We start from the raw sequence: 20,252 nt of genomic DNA on the forward strand, positions 1-20,252 counted from the left end.
CCAAGAGTGAATAGACCATGATGCCTGTCACTTCTAACACTCCCAACCTTGCATCAGCTCCTCTGTGTCTAAAAAGAACAGAAGAACTTTTCAGCACCATCAAAGGCTCTCAGTATCTAGTTGGGGTTTTCTACTTCCAGCTACATTTTTATTACATCTCCTCTCCTCCTCTCTGAAGTAGTACTGAACTTCAGTGCCAAAGACTGAATCTTCCTGGGCTTTCAGATCTTAGAAAAGCTTTTCTCCCAGTCTGGTACACTCTGACCCCTGGTGTCCCCCCCTCATCGTTGGGGGATCCAGCTAAAGGGTCACTTCACAGCTAATCAAGCATCCCTCTCCTTGGTTCTAAAGGGTCCTGTTCCTTACTCTTAGGACACTCTCAGTTCACCTGTTAACCGACTAATGCCAAGTTCCTGAGACACAAATCCCAGTAATTCGGTTCGCTTTCAGAATCTCAAGTTTATTCTGCAAATGCTCAATCTAGAGGATGTGAATATTATCAAAATTCATTGAAATGACCTTAAAATTATTAACTAGATTAAAAAATTTGTATTTTTTATTTCAAGTTGAATTTAGATGTCATTTAATCCATAAATTTAACACCCAAGTTGGAAGCCATATAAAAATGAGGCTATAAAAAAAAAAACACTTGAAAATTAAAAGCAGCCAAACTATTTTCAACTTCTGATTTCTGGATCTCGTGTAGGAGCTAGGTCACTGCCCAAGCCCACTAAAAACAACGTGGAATAGACTACAGTCAGAAACTCTTATTGGATCTGTGAGGGGAGGGAGAAAGAGACACAAGGCAGATGAGAAACAAGCCAATAAAGGGTATCACAGTTTACAGGCGCAGTCTCCTGAAAAGGGAACTGCCAGAGGAAATCTGGGACAACCAGGAAAATCTAAATTGTAACAGACAAATTCCTGAAAGCTCGAGAGAGGCAAGCCTATGGGGCCGGAGTGACAGCATAGCAGGTAGGGTATTTGTCTCGCACAGGGCTGACCCAGGTTTTATGCCAGGCCTCCTATATGGTCCTCTGAGTCTGCCAAGAGTGATCTCTGAGCTCAGAGACAGGAGTAAGCCATACTGCCAGGTGTGGCCCCCAAACCAAAAGACAAAACAAAAACTAACATAGGCAGCTTAAGAATAAAAATCCATAGAGGAAAGATTCACAAAGAAACCCCAGATTTTTGTGAAGTTTGTTCCTGCAGAGATGAGAGAAAGGCTTCTGGTGGACATAGTGGCACACCTTCAGAGAAAGGAAGTACCTCATCTCCTGGGATACTTGGAGTCCTGGGTCCAAGAGGAAGGGAAAGAGTCAACTGCAGCTCATTGGAGGCATCATGCACCAAGCAAGGTAGAGAAAAGAACCAAACTCATTTGTAAAGTCAGAGACAGGAGCAGGCTCACCAAGGGACAGAGACCTACCAGACTGGCCTGAGAACATTTCCCCTCCCCTATACCTCATTACTTCATAAAGGCTTATTGAAAGACATTTCTTTTACCCATGAAATCAATCAGCTAAAAACTCTTACAAGATAAAAGCCAAAAACACTATCTAAAAAGACAAAGCAAACTTAAGAAAACTTAAGAACTAGGACATCACAAGAAGTTCGAACTATCACATCAGGAATTTAAAAGAACTCTGAGTAAATCATGAAATTAAGTGCTCTAGAAAGAATACGGAGCATATAAGAACTGAAGATCAATTAATAGAGAAAGGCATCAACTGGACACAAATGAGGAGAAAACATCTGAACATGAAGAAGTATCAACAGATACTATGCATAGAGAAAACAAAGAAGACTTTTTAAAAAATTTTAAAAAGCCAAGGAATATGGAGGAAATTACAAAGTGCTACATACACACAAAAATACAAGAACAAACTGAGAACAGACTATGCAAAACAATTATCCCCAAAATATCCCCAATTTAGTACCTGATATCTAGGAAGGATAAATGCCAAAGAAATCACACCAAATACAAATCTACAGGTAACTGCATTTTTATAATTCCCTAGACTAGAAGACCTGTGGCTTTGCATATGTGAGACTCTGGGTTTGAACACTAGCACCACTGACAAGAGGGACAGTCCCCAAGGACCCCTACACCAACAAGCAACCACAATAATTAATTCTGAAAGTCAGGAGATGAAAAGCACCTTACCTACAAAACTTGCATCTCACCTAGAAATCACACCAAAAAGGCAAATGAACTGAAAGAAAACTGACACCAACCTAAAGTTTTGTTCCCTGGGATAGTTTTTTTTTTTTTTTGGGGGGGGAGGTCACACCTGGCATGCACAGGGGTTACTCCTGGCTGTGCACTCAGGAATTACCCCTGGCAGTGCTCAGGGGACCATATGGGACATTGAGAATCGAACCTGGGTTGGCCGCATGCAAGGCAAATGCCCTACCCGCTGTGCTATTGCTCCAGCCCCTGGGATAGTATTCTTAAAAAAATAAAGGCAAAAATACTCTGGGATATTAAGAAAAGGGATTGACTTGTTGTCTGTAGACCTCCCTTGGGCTGGAGCAATAGCACAGCAGTTGGGAATTCGCCTTTCACTCGGCCGACCCGAGTTCAATTCCTCTGCCCCTCTCAGAGAGGCCTGACAAGCTACCGAGAATATCGAGCCCATGAGGCAGAGCCTGGCAAGCTACCCGTGCGTAATGGATATGCCAAAAGCAGTAACAATAAGTCTCTCAATGAGAGACGTAACTGGTGCCCACTCGAACAAATCGATGAGCAACGGGATGACAGTGACTCTATGAGGCCTGCCTTGAAAGAAATGTCTCTTAAAAGTTCTCAAGAAAAAAAGGAATACAATTCAGATCAGAAATCTGAATCTTAAAAAAAAAAAAATAATCACCAAATAAAGGCAAAATAAACTTTTATTTTTCTCACTGATCTAACAGCTAAGTCAGTTCAAAATAGTAGTAACAACAACTAGATTATGGATATTTAGGTGTTCATTTAATGTACGTGTGTGTATAAGGTTTGTACAGATGTGAGAACAAGGAGAAATTAAGGTTTTGCTTCATTTTTAGGTATTCACATTCCCAAGTTAGACAGTGCTATCTGAAAATGGACTAAGACTAAATATAAAAGCATATAGCAAAATATAGGACAACCACAAAACATTTAAAAGATGGATAATTTAAACGCTGACAACAGAGAGAAAACAAAATCATCCCAAACGCACAGGTAAAATAAGAAAAAAACGTAGAAAAAAAGACTATGCAGTGAAACATTAATGAACTAAATGGAGCAGTTAAAAGACAGATGGTCAGGGGTCAGAATGATAGTACAGCAGGTAGGGTGCTTGTCTTGCATACAGCAGGCTGGGGTTTGATCGCCAGCATACCAAGATGCCCCGGCCCTGCCAGGACTGATTCCTGAAGTACAGAGCCAGGAGTAATCCTTGGGCGTTGCCAGGTGTGCCCCCAACCTCAAAAAAAAAAAAAAAGAGACAGATGGCCAGAGTGGACATTCCTTTCAATATCTATTGAACTATACATTATCTGAATTTTTACAAAGAAAATAAAATGCATTAATAAATCCAGAATAAAATGTAATAAGTCCAGAATAATCATTTAAAGACTAAATAACAAGTTGTCCTTAGGTTATTTTTGCCTGGCCTGGCCATTCTATTAGGGCAATAGTTGCTTGTGTAGTAAAAACTGCTCTCCTGACACTTGAAGGATTTTCTTTAAAATGTCTAACTTACAAATTAAGTAAGTTTGTTTTTTATATTCTATCATTGAACTTATCAACAACAAAAAGCATGTAAGAATGCATCATATAGATAATAAAATTTTTGAAAATGAACCTTTGCTTTATAAAACTATGAATCAGATTTGTGGAGAGCCTTCCATATTCTTGGGGAAAAATGCTGACTAGGCTTTAAAGTGTTCTGAAAATGCAGTACTAAGATACTATTTCTACAAGCAAAATTATCCCAGCATCCCATATGGTTCCCTGAGCACCGCCAGGAGTAATTCCTGAATGCAAGGCCAGGAGTAACCGCTGTGCATCGCCGGGTGTGACCCAAAAAGCCAAAAATTAATTAATTAATAATAATAATAATAATAATAATAATAATAATAATGTTACCAGGGTTAAAAAGGGTTTCTGTAACTGGGTTAATTCTCCAAGAAGACTACCAGTCTTAATGCATGAAAAATAGAAAATGAAACTGCATGGGGCAAAAAGTCACAGAACAAGAAAAACAAATGAATCCACTAACTAGAGACTTCAATACCTTTGTCAAAAATGTGTAGATCAAGAAGCAAAATGTCACTAAGGATGCAGCTAAACTCTACAGCAAAATCATTCAACTGCACATAATGAACATGTGAACTACTTTCATTCAACAGGAGCTGAATCACACATCCTGTACAGACTCACAGGAAGCACTCACCAAGACAGAACACATGTCATGGTGATAAAACCTGACTAGACATAGTACAAGGGCAGAACCCATATAACATCTACCTTCAAGTTTTATAAAGCTAATGAGAAACCACCAATAACATTGAGCACTAGAAAATCTCAGAATACATGCAGATTATGGAGCTAGAGAGGTAGTACAGTGAGTAGGGCACTGGCCTTACATGCAGCCAACCCGGGTCAGTCTCCAGCGTCACCAGGAGTGATCCCTGAACACAGAACAAGGAGTAAGCCCTGAGTACTACTGGGTGTGGCAAAAAACTAAAAAAAAAAAACAAACCACAAACCACACGGAGATTGTATCTACTGAACAGAAGAAAACAATTACACATCATTTATCTGGTAAGCAGCAATACCAAAGTTATAAAGAACTTTCACAACTTAATAGCAAAAAAGCAAGCAATGTAATTTAAAATGTGCAGGGCCACAGAGTATTTTTTCCAAAGACAGCTTCCCAAACATGGCCAACAAATACACGAAAAGATGGCCAACATAGTAATCAATCATGAGGGAATGTAATCAAAATCACATACGTTACCACCTCAGACTTACTAGACTTATCAAAAAGAAAAGAAATAACAAGTGTTGACAAAGATGTGAGAAAAGGAAACTCCTGAGCAATGTCAGGAGGAAAACTGCATGGAAAGTACTTCAAAAATTAAAACTACAACTACTTTATTACCCAGCAATTCCACTTCTGGGTACTTACCCACAGAAAGTGAAGACATTTATTTGAAGACATATATGCAACCCCACGATCACTGAAGCATTATTTATAATAGCCAAGATATGGAAATGATCTAAGTGTCCAGAACAGAGGAATATATTTTTAAAAAGCGTGCTACAGATACAGATTCACACACACACACACACACGTTATAAATAAGAATGCAGTTCATTGCAGTTCATAATTTGTGACACAATGGATGTACCTTGAAAAAATTATTCTATATAAAATCAGAGAAAAACAAATACCATCTCTCTAGCTTACATGTGAAATGTCAATCCAAACCAACAAACTCAATCACAGATACAAACTGGTAGTTGCTGGAGGCAAGAGATAAAGGGTACAAGACAGGTTAAGGATGTTAGCATAAAAACCCCACACAGCAAAGCCACTACAGCCTCAAACGATTTGCACTTACATTCGGCTAGCTTCGATGTCGTCAGACTGAGGTTCTCCTGGTGATCTGTAAAATGCAATTGAGTAAAGTTAGAAAAATATCCCACATTACAGAAGTAAACAAACATTTGGAAGATAAATTAAAAAGAACTGAAGATTTTAGCACTTAAAAAAAAAAAAGGGGCTAGGGCTAGTGACAGTATAGCGGGTAGGATGCTTGCCAGCACACAGCTAGCCTGGGCTCCTCAAGTACCACCAAGTACTACCAGGAGTGAGAGCACTGCCAGGTGTGGCCCCAACCCCCCACCCCCCCAAAAAAAGGTCATTAGATCAAACTGCCACACAACACACTTATGATAAGGGCTGACCTAACTGATAATAGAGGCTATACCCCATGGTGCTTGGGGTTAAGGGGGGGAGGTTTGGGGGAGCCTGGAATGGAAATGCATTTTCCTGTTACCTTCAGCCCCAAGGTTTGGTCCTGACTCAGGTGCTCAAGACCACCAAGTGTGGGTGTGTTCAGGACCACCAGAAATTCACCAACAGTGGCCAAATGGTGGTGGGATGGGGAGGGGGGATGGAGGGAGGGGAAAGAGAGGGACAGGCGGTATTGGCAACAGAACTCAGGGCCTCGCACATGCTCTATTATTTGGTCCACCTGCCAGACCTTGGTGTCTATTTTTCATTTAACAAATGCAAACTGTTGGGGCTGGAGTGATAGTACAGCGAGGTGGGTGCTTGCCTTGCATGTAGCCAACCCAGGTTCAATCCCAGCATCCCATATTGTCCTCTGAGCACGTCAGAAGTAATTCCTGAGTGCAGAGTGCACGTCAGGAGTAATTCCTGAGTGCAGAGTCCAAGCATCTTTGGGTGTGACTCAAAAAACTTTTTAAAAAAGGAGAAAAAAGCTGTGGGGAGAAAAGATAGGACAGGAGTTCGGGGGTTTCAATTCCCAGCACCATTCCCTCAAGCCCTTATTGGCAGAGTACCTCTGGGAGTGGCTCCTGAACCTCTGGAGGCCAATTAAAAAATAAAGAAACAAACATACAAACTAGTATAATAAATCAAAATTATTCGCAAAACCAAACATTTATAACAAAAGCATACCACTATAAAACGTTCTATAGTCAAATATTGGCTATTCAAAATGTCAAAAGTGCTGAAGCCCCAGCCTTGGGCCAGCAAACTCGCCTGGACAGTGCCGAGGCCTGGTGAAGTCACAGCTTTGCAGGAGCATAGCCACATAAATGCAGTCACGTGCTGTCTTCGGCTGCCTTCATATTACAGAGCAGAGCTGAAGAACTATGACAGAGACCACACGGCCTGAAATGCCTGAAATATTGATGATCTGGATCCTGCATGTATGGATCTGCCAACCTACACTCTAGGGTAATTCAAACCAGCATAATAGCCTTTGTGAATTTAAGCCTGATTTACCTTTTGATCATGATTATCTTGGTTGGACAATGAAATTCATTTTTCCCTGAAAATACACTGGCAATAAGATGTACTACCTGTCAAAATAGACTATTCTGGAGGTAATGAAATTTTGCTGTGGAGGATCTGTGAAGTTAATTCAGTCATAAATAACTGCCAGATTGTTTTCTATTATTTTGTAATATACTATCACTATCTTATGTATAAGTATTTAAATTCTAAACACTAACAAGCCTTTTCACTTTGAGGTTTGAATCAATGTTACCTATACCATGACGTTAAAACAATTAATTCCTATTAACATACTTTTGTATAAACTCTTAACTATATTCACTTTAGCACTTTACAACAGTGTAAAGTGTTCAAAATAATATGGTGTTCTCAAAATACGCAAAATATTTTTAAGAGGCTTAAGAGCCACCAAAAAAAAAAAAAAAAAACCTAAAAAGTACTTTCCACATAGCTTCAAAAACTCATTTCTTCAGATATATGACATTATCCCTTACTGCATTTCATTGGGACAAAAATGGAATGTGGGAATATTTCAGTCCTCAGAATCTTCTCAGAGATGCATTTCCATACTAACTTGCAGAAGAGATGCATGAGAACTAAGAACTGGGTAGAGTGGAGGTGGCATTGAATTGACAGTGAGACACAAACAGGAACTTCACTCTGCCTTTCCCCCAAAGGAGCAAGTGAACCACCACTATGACACAGCTGCCTCCAGGGCCCCGTGGGGAAGACCACAAATGCTTCCAAAAGTCTCTCTCAGACATGAAGAAAAGCAGGAAACTGGTTAACAGCCCCACATAGAGCTGACTTGGTTGCCAAATGCAGCCCCCAGTACCCGATGCCATACTGCAATACTGCACCTAAGAGTCAGAGCAGGATGCAAAAAAAAAAAGTAAACCTGCTGTCACTGAGCAAAAAGAAGCAGATTAGAAGCTTTCAAAAAATATTGGCAGCAAAAATTAACCGAGAAAAAGAGGGGGGAATGAAGATACAATGACAAGAAAATAAAAAAAGATAAGCCACAAGCAAGATCCCATCTAAGTCTTAGAAGCACAAATATGAAACTGCAGTAAAGTTCTTATACTCTGCAAGGGGATAGAAGTTAAATGTATCAAATTGAAGCTATATTCCCCTTTTCAATGTGTTTCCTAAAAAGAGTATCAAACTGCGACCATATATTATAAAAACACTCATTATTTCATAGTAACACACTAAAGTGAGTAACTAAAAAAGTTAAGGAAAATCAAGTCATTTAAACCAATTTTATCTATAAGAACTAAATAAGAAAAGGATTGTAATCCTAAAAAGATCTATTTTTATTTTAAACATGGTAATTGACATATTTTCTACTTAAAGTAGAAATTGCATTTTACTCACAAAAAAGTAAACATATGTATAAATATATATATATTTATATTTATATAGGTCTAGGAGTCCTATATAAATTTACGGTGTAGAAAAACACATGACATTACCTATCTGAATAAGTTCCTAGTGCTGCTTATTCTACATTTCTCTAAAATTCTAAATAATTTACCTAAAATTACATGAAATTAGGATTTAAACATTCAGAACTTCCAGTTACAAAGTATTTAACACCTAGCTTTGGGTGGGAGTGGTACCTAAACAAGTCTCTATTCTTTACTGCCAAGATCTGAGAAATAAGAATCTATTAAATTTTCATAATTTTACCAAATTTAATCGAAGAGCAGGGGGGCATATCGGTATGGGGGAACTACTGAAAGGTTAACCTAGATTTTCAGAATAACAAATCAGGAGAATCGTAATACTGAAAAAATAAGCAATTTTAGAACAATTTTAAATTCCATGAAGAAGGGTCTCTATTTTAGGTCCTGACTTGAATCCCAGAAAAATGTGAGCACAAGCACCCCTTAGTCTGAATACTACAATCATGAGCTAGGAAACTCAAATGGACAACACTGAATGCAATTTCTCCAGCCTGCAAGCCACCAACCATCATAAAAAGAAGTTTACTAGCTCCTGAAAGTTGTACTCACTTCAGAAGGGTTTAGTTAAAAATTTATCATGTAAAAGGCATAGTTTAGATGCACATGTAGATGCTTTTCCTATTTTTATTTATAAGTACTTAAGAACTTGGTATTTTTGAGAAATACTTCTTGTATACTCATAGATAAGTCTGTCTGAGGAATAAAGCAAGTATTAGGAAGGACAAGTAGGTCAACTCCTAGGTCCACTGTTCTCAGCAGTATTCATGACAACTACACATTTTTTTTTCATTTCATAGCACGTATTTTACTTGACAACAACAGCCTTTTACAGGCTGTAAAATAACGTTCAAAATTACCTTTTACAAGCTGTGGCCATTCGGTGACATCAGGGTGATCACAGCTTTGAGTCACTGATTAAAAACAGGTTGTCACACCAGTCTAGCTGCTAACTTGATCTGAGCGTAGGTTTAATAACTCTAATAAATTAAACAAATCTTTAGTTAGAACACTTCAATTCACCGTTCAAAAAGTAATCTTCAAAGCTTTGAATTAGGTGTAAATGCAACATTCATCAAGAGTAAATTATTACAGAAATGCCTTTAAGGACTGTTTTCCAGCACACTTTTTTCTTCCTTCACTTGAGAAGATGTGGCACTGATCCCTTGACTTTAATGGAGCAGCTTACAAAGTACCTGGTCAACAGGATCTTGCTGGAGTCTCACAACTCTACCTTAATTAGTGCCAATGCTATAGCATGAATAAAAAAATTTAAAAATCTTAAAAAAAGCAACCTTGGAGTGATCAATTAACTTGGCCAAGATTTAGAAATTTATTGAAACTAGAACTAAAATCCAGATTCAATAACTTCCTACTCAGTGCCCAATTTATTTTAGTTTCACTATACAGAACTTTGTGCTTTAAATATATGCAAGTAAACCAATATTTATTGAATCACCACGAGTTACAAAATTGTTCATGATTGGATTTCAATCACACAATGTTCAAACACTGTCCCTTTACCAGTGTATAGTAAACCAGTATTTAGCATATGGATTGAGACCCAACCACTATGACAATAATTTTTAAGTAGAACTAATAGGTATAGGATTTCAATGAAGTCAAATACTCCCATTGTCTAGCTGTCTCTCTCTCTCTCACACACACACATACACAGCACCACTTTTTCTGTATTTATATAGGTTAACCTCTTGGATACTTTGCAAGAGTGTATTCTACTTTCTTAGCCATAAAGCCACCAAGATTCACTTGTTTGTGAGAGAAAACATTTTTTCCCCCTCTCAACTCAGTCTTCTCATCTCCCTTACTTGGCACCAGCTGAACTTTTCTGATTATCAGGAGTAAGATTTATCCGGCATTCTAAACATACCATAGCACTGGCAAAGTCATACTCCTGAAATACCAGTTTTCAAATGTGCAACTGCAGCTGACGTTCAACAGGATGGAGTGAACAGTGCTGACCCATTAGCAGCTGGCAGAATCTATGAAATGTGGAGTCCCGGAACAGAAAGGGGGGGCGGGGAAGAAGTCATGTACACATGAAAATACACTATTCGAGTAAACCTATGTTATTCGAGGTTCACGCTCTAATTTTTTGCTTGATGACTTCCCTACCAAATAGCATATCCAAATGTATTATGTGAGAAAATTAGGAGGAAATAAGGTTCTGAATAGTTAAAACCATCAAAGTGACAACAAGTGGGATGAGGAGGCAGTACAGAGGCTAAGGTATTTGCCTGGCTAACTCAGGTCTGATCCCTGGCACCATATATACCAGTCCTTGGGAACCACCAGGAGTAACCCCAGAGCACAGAGACAGGAGTAAACTCTGAGCACTAAGAGGCGTAGTCCAAACCCTCCCACCAAAGTGACAGGTATCTAGACAGGTATCTAGAACCCAACATAAAATAGCAAGGTATCAAAAGAACCAACAAAAGTGTTGAAACATCAGTTCTTAACCCATACCTTATATGTACAGTCTATGAATTTAGATTTCTAACAAGTGACTTTAATATGTGAAAGAAATAATTTATTTTCACAAAACTTCTGATCACAAGGTATTGGGTTAGGAATGCTGACCTGTTAATAGTTGGCTGAATCCATGAAATGTGGAGCCCAAGGATAGAAAGGGAGCGGGGTAGGGATAGCCTATACATGGATCCACACTATTCAATCTCCTAATGATCAAAAACATTCCTTGGGTCATAGGAGGCTCTTGAAATAAAAAATGTGGTGACAACATAGTTTCTCTCTTATGTTCTCATAAGACTTAACTCTGTACATGGATTTATTTTATTTTTTCTTTTTTGGGTCACACCTGGCATTGCACAGGAATTACTCCTGGCGGTGCTCAGGGGACCATATGGGATGCTGGGAATCGAACCCGGGTTGGCCGAGTGCAAGGCAAACGCCCTACCCGCTGTGCTATCACTCCAGCCCCTGTGTGTACATGGATTTAAAAGATCCAAACAATTCTAACTTTACAACCAGCATAAAAATCAAGAAGTGGTTCTGTTTTGATTTTTTTTGGGGGGCGGGGTGCACAGGGGGAGCACCGCCTCCAAAGCAGTGGGGAAGCTGGGGACTGGCCATACCAGGTGATACTTGGCCAACAAGGATGGCCATTTCAGTGCATGGGCCACAGAAATGGTCATCCTTGAACCCAACAACCTGGGCATCACCAAGGCCACTATGCAGTACTCTGTGGTTTTCAGGGATACACTCAGCACTACTTGGGGCAGGGAGGAGTCTTAGGGTACTGGGGGGTGACCACAAGGCTGACTTCTGAGCTATCTCCCTGCCCTCCCAAAAGCTGAAGTACTTTCAACTGTACTGAAGCTATTCATGTATTAAAAAGCTACGTGCATAAAAAAAAAAAGAAAAAAGCTATGTGCATTCTGAAAATCACTAGGTCCAATTGTCCATAGTCCCTTTCTTTAAGAAGGCCAAAACAGAGCAGACTGCAGAAGCAGCCCAGACTCAAGTTCCTGTTGGCTTATTAAAAATGAGAAATCCTGGGCCAATTACTAACTGAACTTCTCTGGGCCTCAGTTTCCTCATAGGAAACAGCATGCATAACGTATAATAGTAAATTATGTAATATACAGATAGTAATAGTATGTAACAGCAAAGCAGTATATTAAAATAATAGTAGCAGCTATTTCAGGTTTGTCATGAAGATTTACAGCCAACACAGAAGCTGACTGAACAGTCCAAGCTTAACAAATGTAAGCTTAGACACAGCATATCGGTTAAACCTACCCCTTTCCTTATGGATATTATTTAACTTCTAAACCTTCTAAACTCTTATGAATCATACTTTTAAGTCCCTTTCCCAAACTACCATAGTTATTTAGCACCTATCACAATGATATAGAAGTGGCATGTACCCAAACTTCCTATAGTAACTTCCCATTATTCCAATTATATTGAAATATTCATTTTTGAATGCCAAAATATAAAACAGAAATGTACCATATTTCACCAAACTTCTGAGGCACTGGTGAATTCTAGAAATCGGGCACTTAGGGATTTTTAACCTAAAATGTAAAATACCTCACTCAATTCTTTTCATATAAACTGGATAAGCTTTTAAAAAGAAGTTTTAGTCCCCCTAATTTTACTATAAAAGCAACTTCATTTTCTTTAATTGTAGGTATCCAGGTGCCAGGCAAACCCCTGCTCCGTGGCTGGGGAACACAGAGCGAGATTTCTGTGGAAGCTTTCAGCTACCACTGCCATTCAGAGATGGCTAACACTTCCCTACTTCCTCAAGATCTGAGAACACTTGAAAACGGTTTCATGCATACTGAGCACTGAAGGTGACAGGTCCGGGCACTGAAGGTGACAGGTCTGGGCAAAAACAAAACTCAAAATTCAGAGTAAAACTGCAGTGAGCAGAGAAAGAAAAACAGAATATGTAGAATTCTGATAACCTGGAGAAGACATTCTTTTATGATGTGACATAAATTGAGAGTGATATATCAGACACAGAGGATAGAAGAAAGGTAGTGGTAAGACAATCAGTCTAGCTGCCCAAAACAGTTAAGTTCATACTGGCAGATTAAAAGTTTAAATTTTGGTTCTCTACCCCACCCTACCCCCAATTATTTTATTCCTTAGGACACTTAAAAATACTTTGTATCTTTTACTATCCTCCATCTCTCATCAGCTATCAGGCCTGTTTTAAAAAAAAAAAAACTTTGAAAGGCTCACTGGAGTATTTAAAATCTTCTATAAGGGGCTGGAGCAATAGTACGGTGGGCAGGGCATTTGCCTTGCACACAGCTGACCCAGGTTCGATCCCCGGCATCCCATATGGTCCCCAAGCACCGCCAGGAGTAACCCCTGAGCATCGCTGGGTGTGACCCAAAAAGAAAAAAAAAAACCTTTTGTAAGTCATAATGTCTTTTCTGAATCTTACCACATGCTAGTATCAAAATAATCTTGATTTCCTAAACTTACTAACTTATATCATATGTATTCTAGCCATCTCTGTGTCCCTGTCAGTGCTGCTAGTTGTAAGGTATTGACAGTGGGGTTTGTCTTAGACATAAAATCCTATTTACATAGTGAAGTGAAATATGCTCACTTGAAACCATACCTCCCCAAGAAGATTAGATTTGTGGCCTGTACCAAATTCAGTTCACGGACAAAAAAGATAGAAGCAATGCTAGAAAACAGGACGGCAGCATGAAAAAAATGAATAACAACTATCATACACAACACAAAAATATACTCAGAAAGGACAAAAGATCCAAATATAAGACCTGAAACCATGAAATACACTTAAATCATCACCAAAACAGAAAGGCAACTGGGAGAAGATACTTAAAAACCCCTTATCCAAAAAAAAAATTTTAAAAACACGAAAAATCCCACATATCTAACAAGAAACTAATGCCCCTAATATAAACTCTTAAAATTCAACAGCAAAGACAACTCTATTAAACCCCTAAAGAGGGTTTAAGTACATATTTCACCAAAAGCATATGAATGGTCAGACACTAGAACAGATACTCTTCGTAGCTTAAGAGTAGGAAATGTAAATCAAATCAAATGCAGGATCACCTGACACCAGTTTGTACAGACCATAAGGAAAAGACCAGAAACAATATTGGCAAAAATAGGAACTAAAGGCCAAGAAGTCTTTGTAAATTGCTTGTGGGAATGTAAATCTGATGCAGTCATTATGGAAAAGTCTATGGGATGATTCTCACATAATTAAGAAATTAAAAGTGCCTTTTCATTATGATGCAACTAATTTACTTTAGAGGTATTTACCCAAAGAATACTTAAGACCCTAGGTTAACTGTAGTATTATTCATGATAGCCAAAGTAAGGAAACAAACTACAGCCCAACAAGGGATGCACTCATGCAGTAACATATACACAACGATAAAAAAAAAAATCTATCATTGTGACAACTTATGGATCTTGAGGGAATTATGCTAAGCTAAAAGGACAAAGTATGATTCAATCAAATATGAAAGATAAAAAAATTACCCCTTGGAGTTTGATGAGAAAGGTAGTTGCAAGACAGGTAGATAGATTTAGGAGGGAGTTCTATGCTAGATAAAGGAGGTACATTACTTGGGGATAGATAAAAATAAGGCTTTCAGTGGTAACCAAACTTTATCAAAATATAAAGCAGAATAAGGGTCAGAGGATAGTATAGTGGGTAGTGCATTCATTTGCCCTGCACGTGACAAACCAACCTGTGCTCAATCACTGGCACCACATATGATCCCCTGAGTCCTGCCAGAAGTGATTCCTGCTCAGAGCCAGGAATAACCCCTGAGCCACTCCGGGTGTGACCCATGAAACAAAAATAAAGAATGAATAAAATAAAACCCAACCATGAAGAGATTTTAGGGTCTGATATAAAGGAACATTTTATATAATTTATAAATAATAAAAAGAAATTATGGATCTGATTATTTAAAGGATTGATAAATTTCTCTAAAGAAGATGATCAGCTGACATGTCACCATTCATCATTTGTCATGAAAACCATTAAGAGAAGCAACAAGGAGACAGCTCAAAGGGATACCAGAGCCAGGGATCTTCTACCACAATCCATGTGCTGGTCTGCAGGTGTAGAAACCTTCAAGCTTGCGGGTTCAATACAGGAATCAGAGTTTCTAGGGCAACACTAGGTACAGAAGCCTTGGTGGCTCCTAGCACAGCTGAAAGGCCCAAATTACAAAGACACTACCACAAAGAACAAAGTTAAAATCACCTCCAGGATGGTGTCAAAACTCACATAATGATTGTGATAAAAAGGGACAGACATTAAACTTTGGCAAAGAAGTAAAACCAGAAAAATAAAATAATCACCTGGATAGTGCTGATGTAATTGCAAGACTAAGCAGCCACTCTGAAAAGTTTGGCAGTGCCTCAAAATGTTAACATAGTTGCCCTATGACCCAGCAGTTTTGCTTCCAGGTACTAACCAACCCAGCAGTTTCTCTCTTAGGAACAGATCCAAGTGACCGATGACATTGGAAACTCAACTGTGGATTCATACCAAAATACTTTAGATCCAAGTCTGTACTGAAAACAGATTTTCTTTCCTTGTATTATTTCCTTAGCTTCTTAAATGGGTCACAGTCTCACATGGAGTCACATAATTTTCAAATGTTTTAATTTACATAAACTTATGACTCAGGCAAATGTTAGAACTGTATACCTATTTTATATACCTCTATAATACCGGGAGCAAGTAAAAAAAAATTTATCAGGCAAAAAGGGGTCATGGGTGGAAAAAGTTTAAGGAGCCCTGTCTGAACAATTCAGCAGCTACTTATATAGTATTATATTACAAATAACCTAAAGCAACTAAAATATACAGAAAGACATTCCCAGGTTGTATACAAATATGTTCTTGTGCGTGTTTGGGGAGAGCTGGCATGGGGGGAGAGGTCAGTGCTTAAGGCTTACTCCTGGATCCACGTTCAGGGGTCACGTCTAGTAATGTTAGGCATCCAACTGGGGACTGACCTATGTGCCAAGACAGCAACTTACCTGCTGCACTATGTCACCAGCCCTGCTATGCCATGTTAGTGAAGGGACAGGTATCAAAGGCATTAGCTATCCACAGGAGGTCCTATGAGCAATTCCATCAGTAACAATTGTTCATAAGAAAGCTCACATATAAATGTTCACAGCATCACAGGTCAAAGCGTTACAATTAAATATACTAAAAGCACTGACACTTCCACTTAAAAAGGGTCCTGTCTCAACAAAGCTGGAAATTCTAAGCTATATGCCACAATTTTTAAGAAACAAAACCCTCCCAAGTAAGTTGCATTGATATATTCAGTGCCTGTCATTTTATAGAAATAATGTACTTAAGATCAAATAATGTATTTATTTGATCAGGCTATGCTTGGTCATTTACATATTACTAAGAACTTTGGAATCTATCAAAATCTACCTAATAAGAGAACTTAATTCTCCAAAGTGTAAAGCCTGACCCTCTGCTATGAACATTTCTGAAAGCAAATTACACACACACATATGTATATTCTGTATGATATTTTATGTATGACAGGGATGGAACCCAGGCCCTCAAAGACAAGGCAAATGTTCCCCTGCTGAGCTACATCCCCAACCCCCTGTTGACATCTGGAGTATCCAACCTAAATCTAAACGTAGGATAATTTTCAAAGCCTATTAGCGCCACACATAAAAATGACGCAGTACAACCTGCTAAAGGTGGATGGATTTCCCTTCAAACAATCATTACTAGCTGTTAAATTGTTGTTCTCAAGTCTATCCACAGAGAACATAAACAGGAAGACCTTACAGGAAGGGTAGAATTTGCTGACTGTGGTCAAGGTATATTGAAATGCACTGGGAAAAGGTTTGGATATGAAAGAAGTTGGGCAGCTGAAAAAAAAAAAATGAAAGAAGGTATGTCCTGTGAGACTGTTCTGAACAGAAGGAAATGTGAAGGCTGGGGAGATAGGTCATGTGGAACCATGCAAATCAATGAAAGGTTCTGAATCTTTTTCTAAAGACTCTGGAAAGCCAGAGTGAATTTTAAATAGAAAGTATCAAGTTAGACTTGTACTTTTGCATAGGATCACTTGAAAATGGCATGACTTGGTATTTGTTTACAGTATACAAAAGAATTACAAATGAACAGCACAGACAATACATCCAACTTGATGGGAAAAAAATCAGTATCACCAAAGGTCAATGAAATTTAAAAAATGCCATTCACACTGCAAAAAAAAAATCTAGTAAAAAATTTAATGATGCGTGAGCCATTTATGAAAACTGCAAAGTACAGAAGAATCAAGTAGGAAGACAAATCATATTAATTCTCCCAAGAGTTAAGATATATTTGATGAAACAAAATACAACTAATTCCCCAAAGGAATTTAATAAACTGGTTTTAATTTATTACAAAAGAGAAGTCTGAGACTCAAGACAATTCCAATTTCTTTCTAGGCTCTATTGCAAAGAACATGAACAATATGATCTCCAAAGTCGTTATATGAGTTATATAGTAATTTTTTTAAAAAAAAACATTTAACTTATAAAAAAAATTAACAAAAAACTTTTAAACATACAGAAAATGATGAAATTCGGAGTAAAAGGGGGACTGAGGGTAAGGCACTTACTTGTGATGCTGATAACACAGGAGTAATCCCTAAGGCTAGACTCAAAAGTAAGCCCTGAGCACACATCACGATGTGGCCTGGAATCCTCACACACACCCCAGGAAAGTGTAAATGTACTGCTTCATAATCATCAGTTGTGGTGAAGCCAACTTAAACCTGACAATGCCAAGTATGGGCTACAACACAAAAAAAGCAAATGCTCATACTATTGATGTAAGATAAGAGAATTTAATAAAAGAGTAAAATTAGATATTAATTTATTCCCCAGAAATTTCACTCGTATGTATCTTTGCAAAGAAATAACTGCACAAATGTGTAAAAATTCTCATTACAACACTGCTTATAATAGCACAAACCATCCATCAATAGCAAGACATGTATATTTTACAGTTACATATACCATGTTAATAATAAACGGAATAAACTAAACCTACATGTATCATTATACATATCTCAAAAAATACTTGGAAGGGACCCTACTTGCACGTGGTTAACCTGGGTTCCAACCCCAGCATCCCTATATGGTCCCCTGAGACCAGTCAGGAGTGATCCCTGAGTGCAAAGCCAGGAATAAGCCCTGAGCAGAGTCAAATGCGGCCCCAAAACAAAAACACAAAGCATTAAAAAAAAAAAAGCTGAAGATATGTAAATATAATTCTGTAAAAATATAAAATAAGTAAACAGCATAAATATCAATATCTAAGAACCTTAAGTTAGTTGTTACAGGACTGTTAGCAGGACTAGTAGTAGAAGAGTTAAGAATTACAGTGAATATGTAAAAGTGTACTGTTTCTCAAAGGATCAAAACTTGCACAATCTGTGATTAAAGAACTTATATCACTTACAATTAAAATCTTTTTAATGTGCACATATCTAAGCTGAAAATTACTTCTGATCATCATACTCAAATTACTCACTCTATAAAAGAAGGCGGGGGTGGGGGGGTCAGCGGTCAGCCTCACTCACTCTGCACCACTTGAGTGGTCCTGGCAGTCCCCAACACAAGGCACTACTATTGAACCACCAGCAAGGTGACTAAGGAGCACCAAAGTCCCTTGGCTCCTTAAATCCCAACCCTAAATATGAATTTAGGAATACACAGTATAACACTAAAAAATCTTTAGCCTTTTAAATTTTGCAAAACATCTAAAATAGCACTGAGCGGGGCCGGAGCCATAGCACAGCGGGTAGGGTGTTTGCCTTGCACGACCCGGGTTCAATCCCCGGCATCCCATATAGTCCCCCAAGTACCGCCAGGAGTAATTCCTGAATGCAGAGCCAGGAGTAACCCCTGAGCATCACTGGGTGTGACCCAAAAAGCAAGAAATAAAAATATAAAAATAAAATAGCACTGAGCGGTCTGGATCATTTGGGTCCAGATCAATTCAAAGCATGTTAAGAATCTAGTAGTAACTTACAAATTATGATCACTATTTCTTAAAATTTGGTGGCAGGCAGAAATAGAAAGACTTCAAAGACACCCTCCTTCCCACCCCGCACTCCCAAGAAATGGTCAAATTCAGCATAGGCCTTGGCCTGCTGCCCAGGTTGACCCCAATCCTAGCTATTTAAAAATTACAATTTTTGAAGCCCAGAGGACTACTAATCATACTCAGTTTACCAATTCAAAGCATGTTAAGTTCAAAGTATCCCTCAACCACTTTTCATGTAGCACTTTTCCAATCAATACTACACAGGTAAGGGGAGGGGGGAAACCTTTAAAACCAAGTATCTATTATGCTCATAGAAACTTTATCAAAAAGAAATTATTTGATTCTGGGATCTATGCAGATCTATGTTAATTGTAGCACTATTATTTCTAACAGCAGATATCTGGAAACAACCCAAATGTCCACAGGACAGACCAGTGGGTAAACTGTTCAGCAGACACATAAGGAATACTACTCAGCTGTTAAAATGACCTCTTGTTTGCTACAGCTATGACATTCAAGAGGTTATTTTAAGCAAAATAAGTCTGAAGGAAGACAAATAACACACGGTCAAATGTGGTACATTAAGAAATAAAGCAAGGGAATGGACAGTTTCCAACAATAATAAACCCTTGCACTTTTGACTCTACAATGAAGGTCCATGCAGTAGAGGAGGGTTGGGGTGGACAAAATGACAAAGGACAACAGTGGAGGGTTTGTAAGACTCTGGTAGTGGTGCATTAAGTCTGAATACCACAAATATCAACACTTTTAGCTACATTACTTCAAATACAAGTTTTAAAGTTATTTCAACTATATAGCAATTTATTCCCCAGTAGAAAACCAATTGTATTAAGCAGAGGTGGGGATAGACTGACTTCCTTAGTCTACCAAGTTAAATGAAACCTGAAATTTTTTTAGAGTATTTGAAATTACTCTGGGCAATAATTAAATTCAAAGTAGTAATATAGCAAATGCAAAGCTAATTTTATGCGTATGAAAGACTAAAATTAGTTCCACTTTTTGAAGATACTTAAGTGTTCTCATCACAAGGCAAGTCAACTTTAACTAAGTATTTGAATTCTGTCAAGCACAGTATAGCTCTACTTAAGTGACCAAACTTGATCCATTCTGCTTTTCCTCTTTGTTCTTTTATGTGTGTGTCTTATTCCACTT

At 38.3% G+C, this 20,252-nt stretch overlaps 1 protein-coding gene across 3 annotated transcripts in view; it reads right to left on the reverse strand.

The window, feature by feature from the left end:
* UBE3A (ubiquitin protein ligase E3A) overlaps nucleotides 1–20,252 on the reverse strand; it is a 73,074-nt gene that overhangs the window by 46,357 nt on the left and 6,465 nt on the right. For 2 of the 3 annotated variants that reach the window (XM_055141243.1, XM_055141245.1), the window contains exons 2-3: nucleotides 9,352–9,471; nucleotides 5,599–5,643 (exon numbers count right to left, since the gene is read on the reverse strand). In XM_055141243.1, coding sequence (XP_054997218.1) covers nucleotides 5,599–5,643; nucleotides 9,352–9,371 — 65 coding nt within the window. In that variant the 5' untranslated portion in view covers nucleotides 9,372–9,471. The remainder of the gene's footprint in view (nucleotides 1–5,598; nucleotides 5,644–9,351; nucleotides 9,472–20,252) is intronic. The other variant, XM_055141244.1, reaches the window with a different exon arrangement.

This window comes from Sorex araneus, chromosome 6 (genome assembly GCF_027595985.1).
Source record: "Sorex araneus isolate mSorAra2 chromosome 6, mSorAra2.pri, whole genome shotgun sequence".
Classification (NCBI taxonomy): domain Eukaryota; kingdom Metazoa; phylum Chordata; class Mammalia; order Eulipotyphla; family Soricidae; genus Sorex; species Sorex araneus.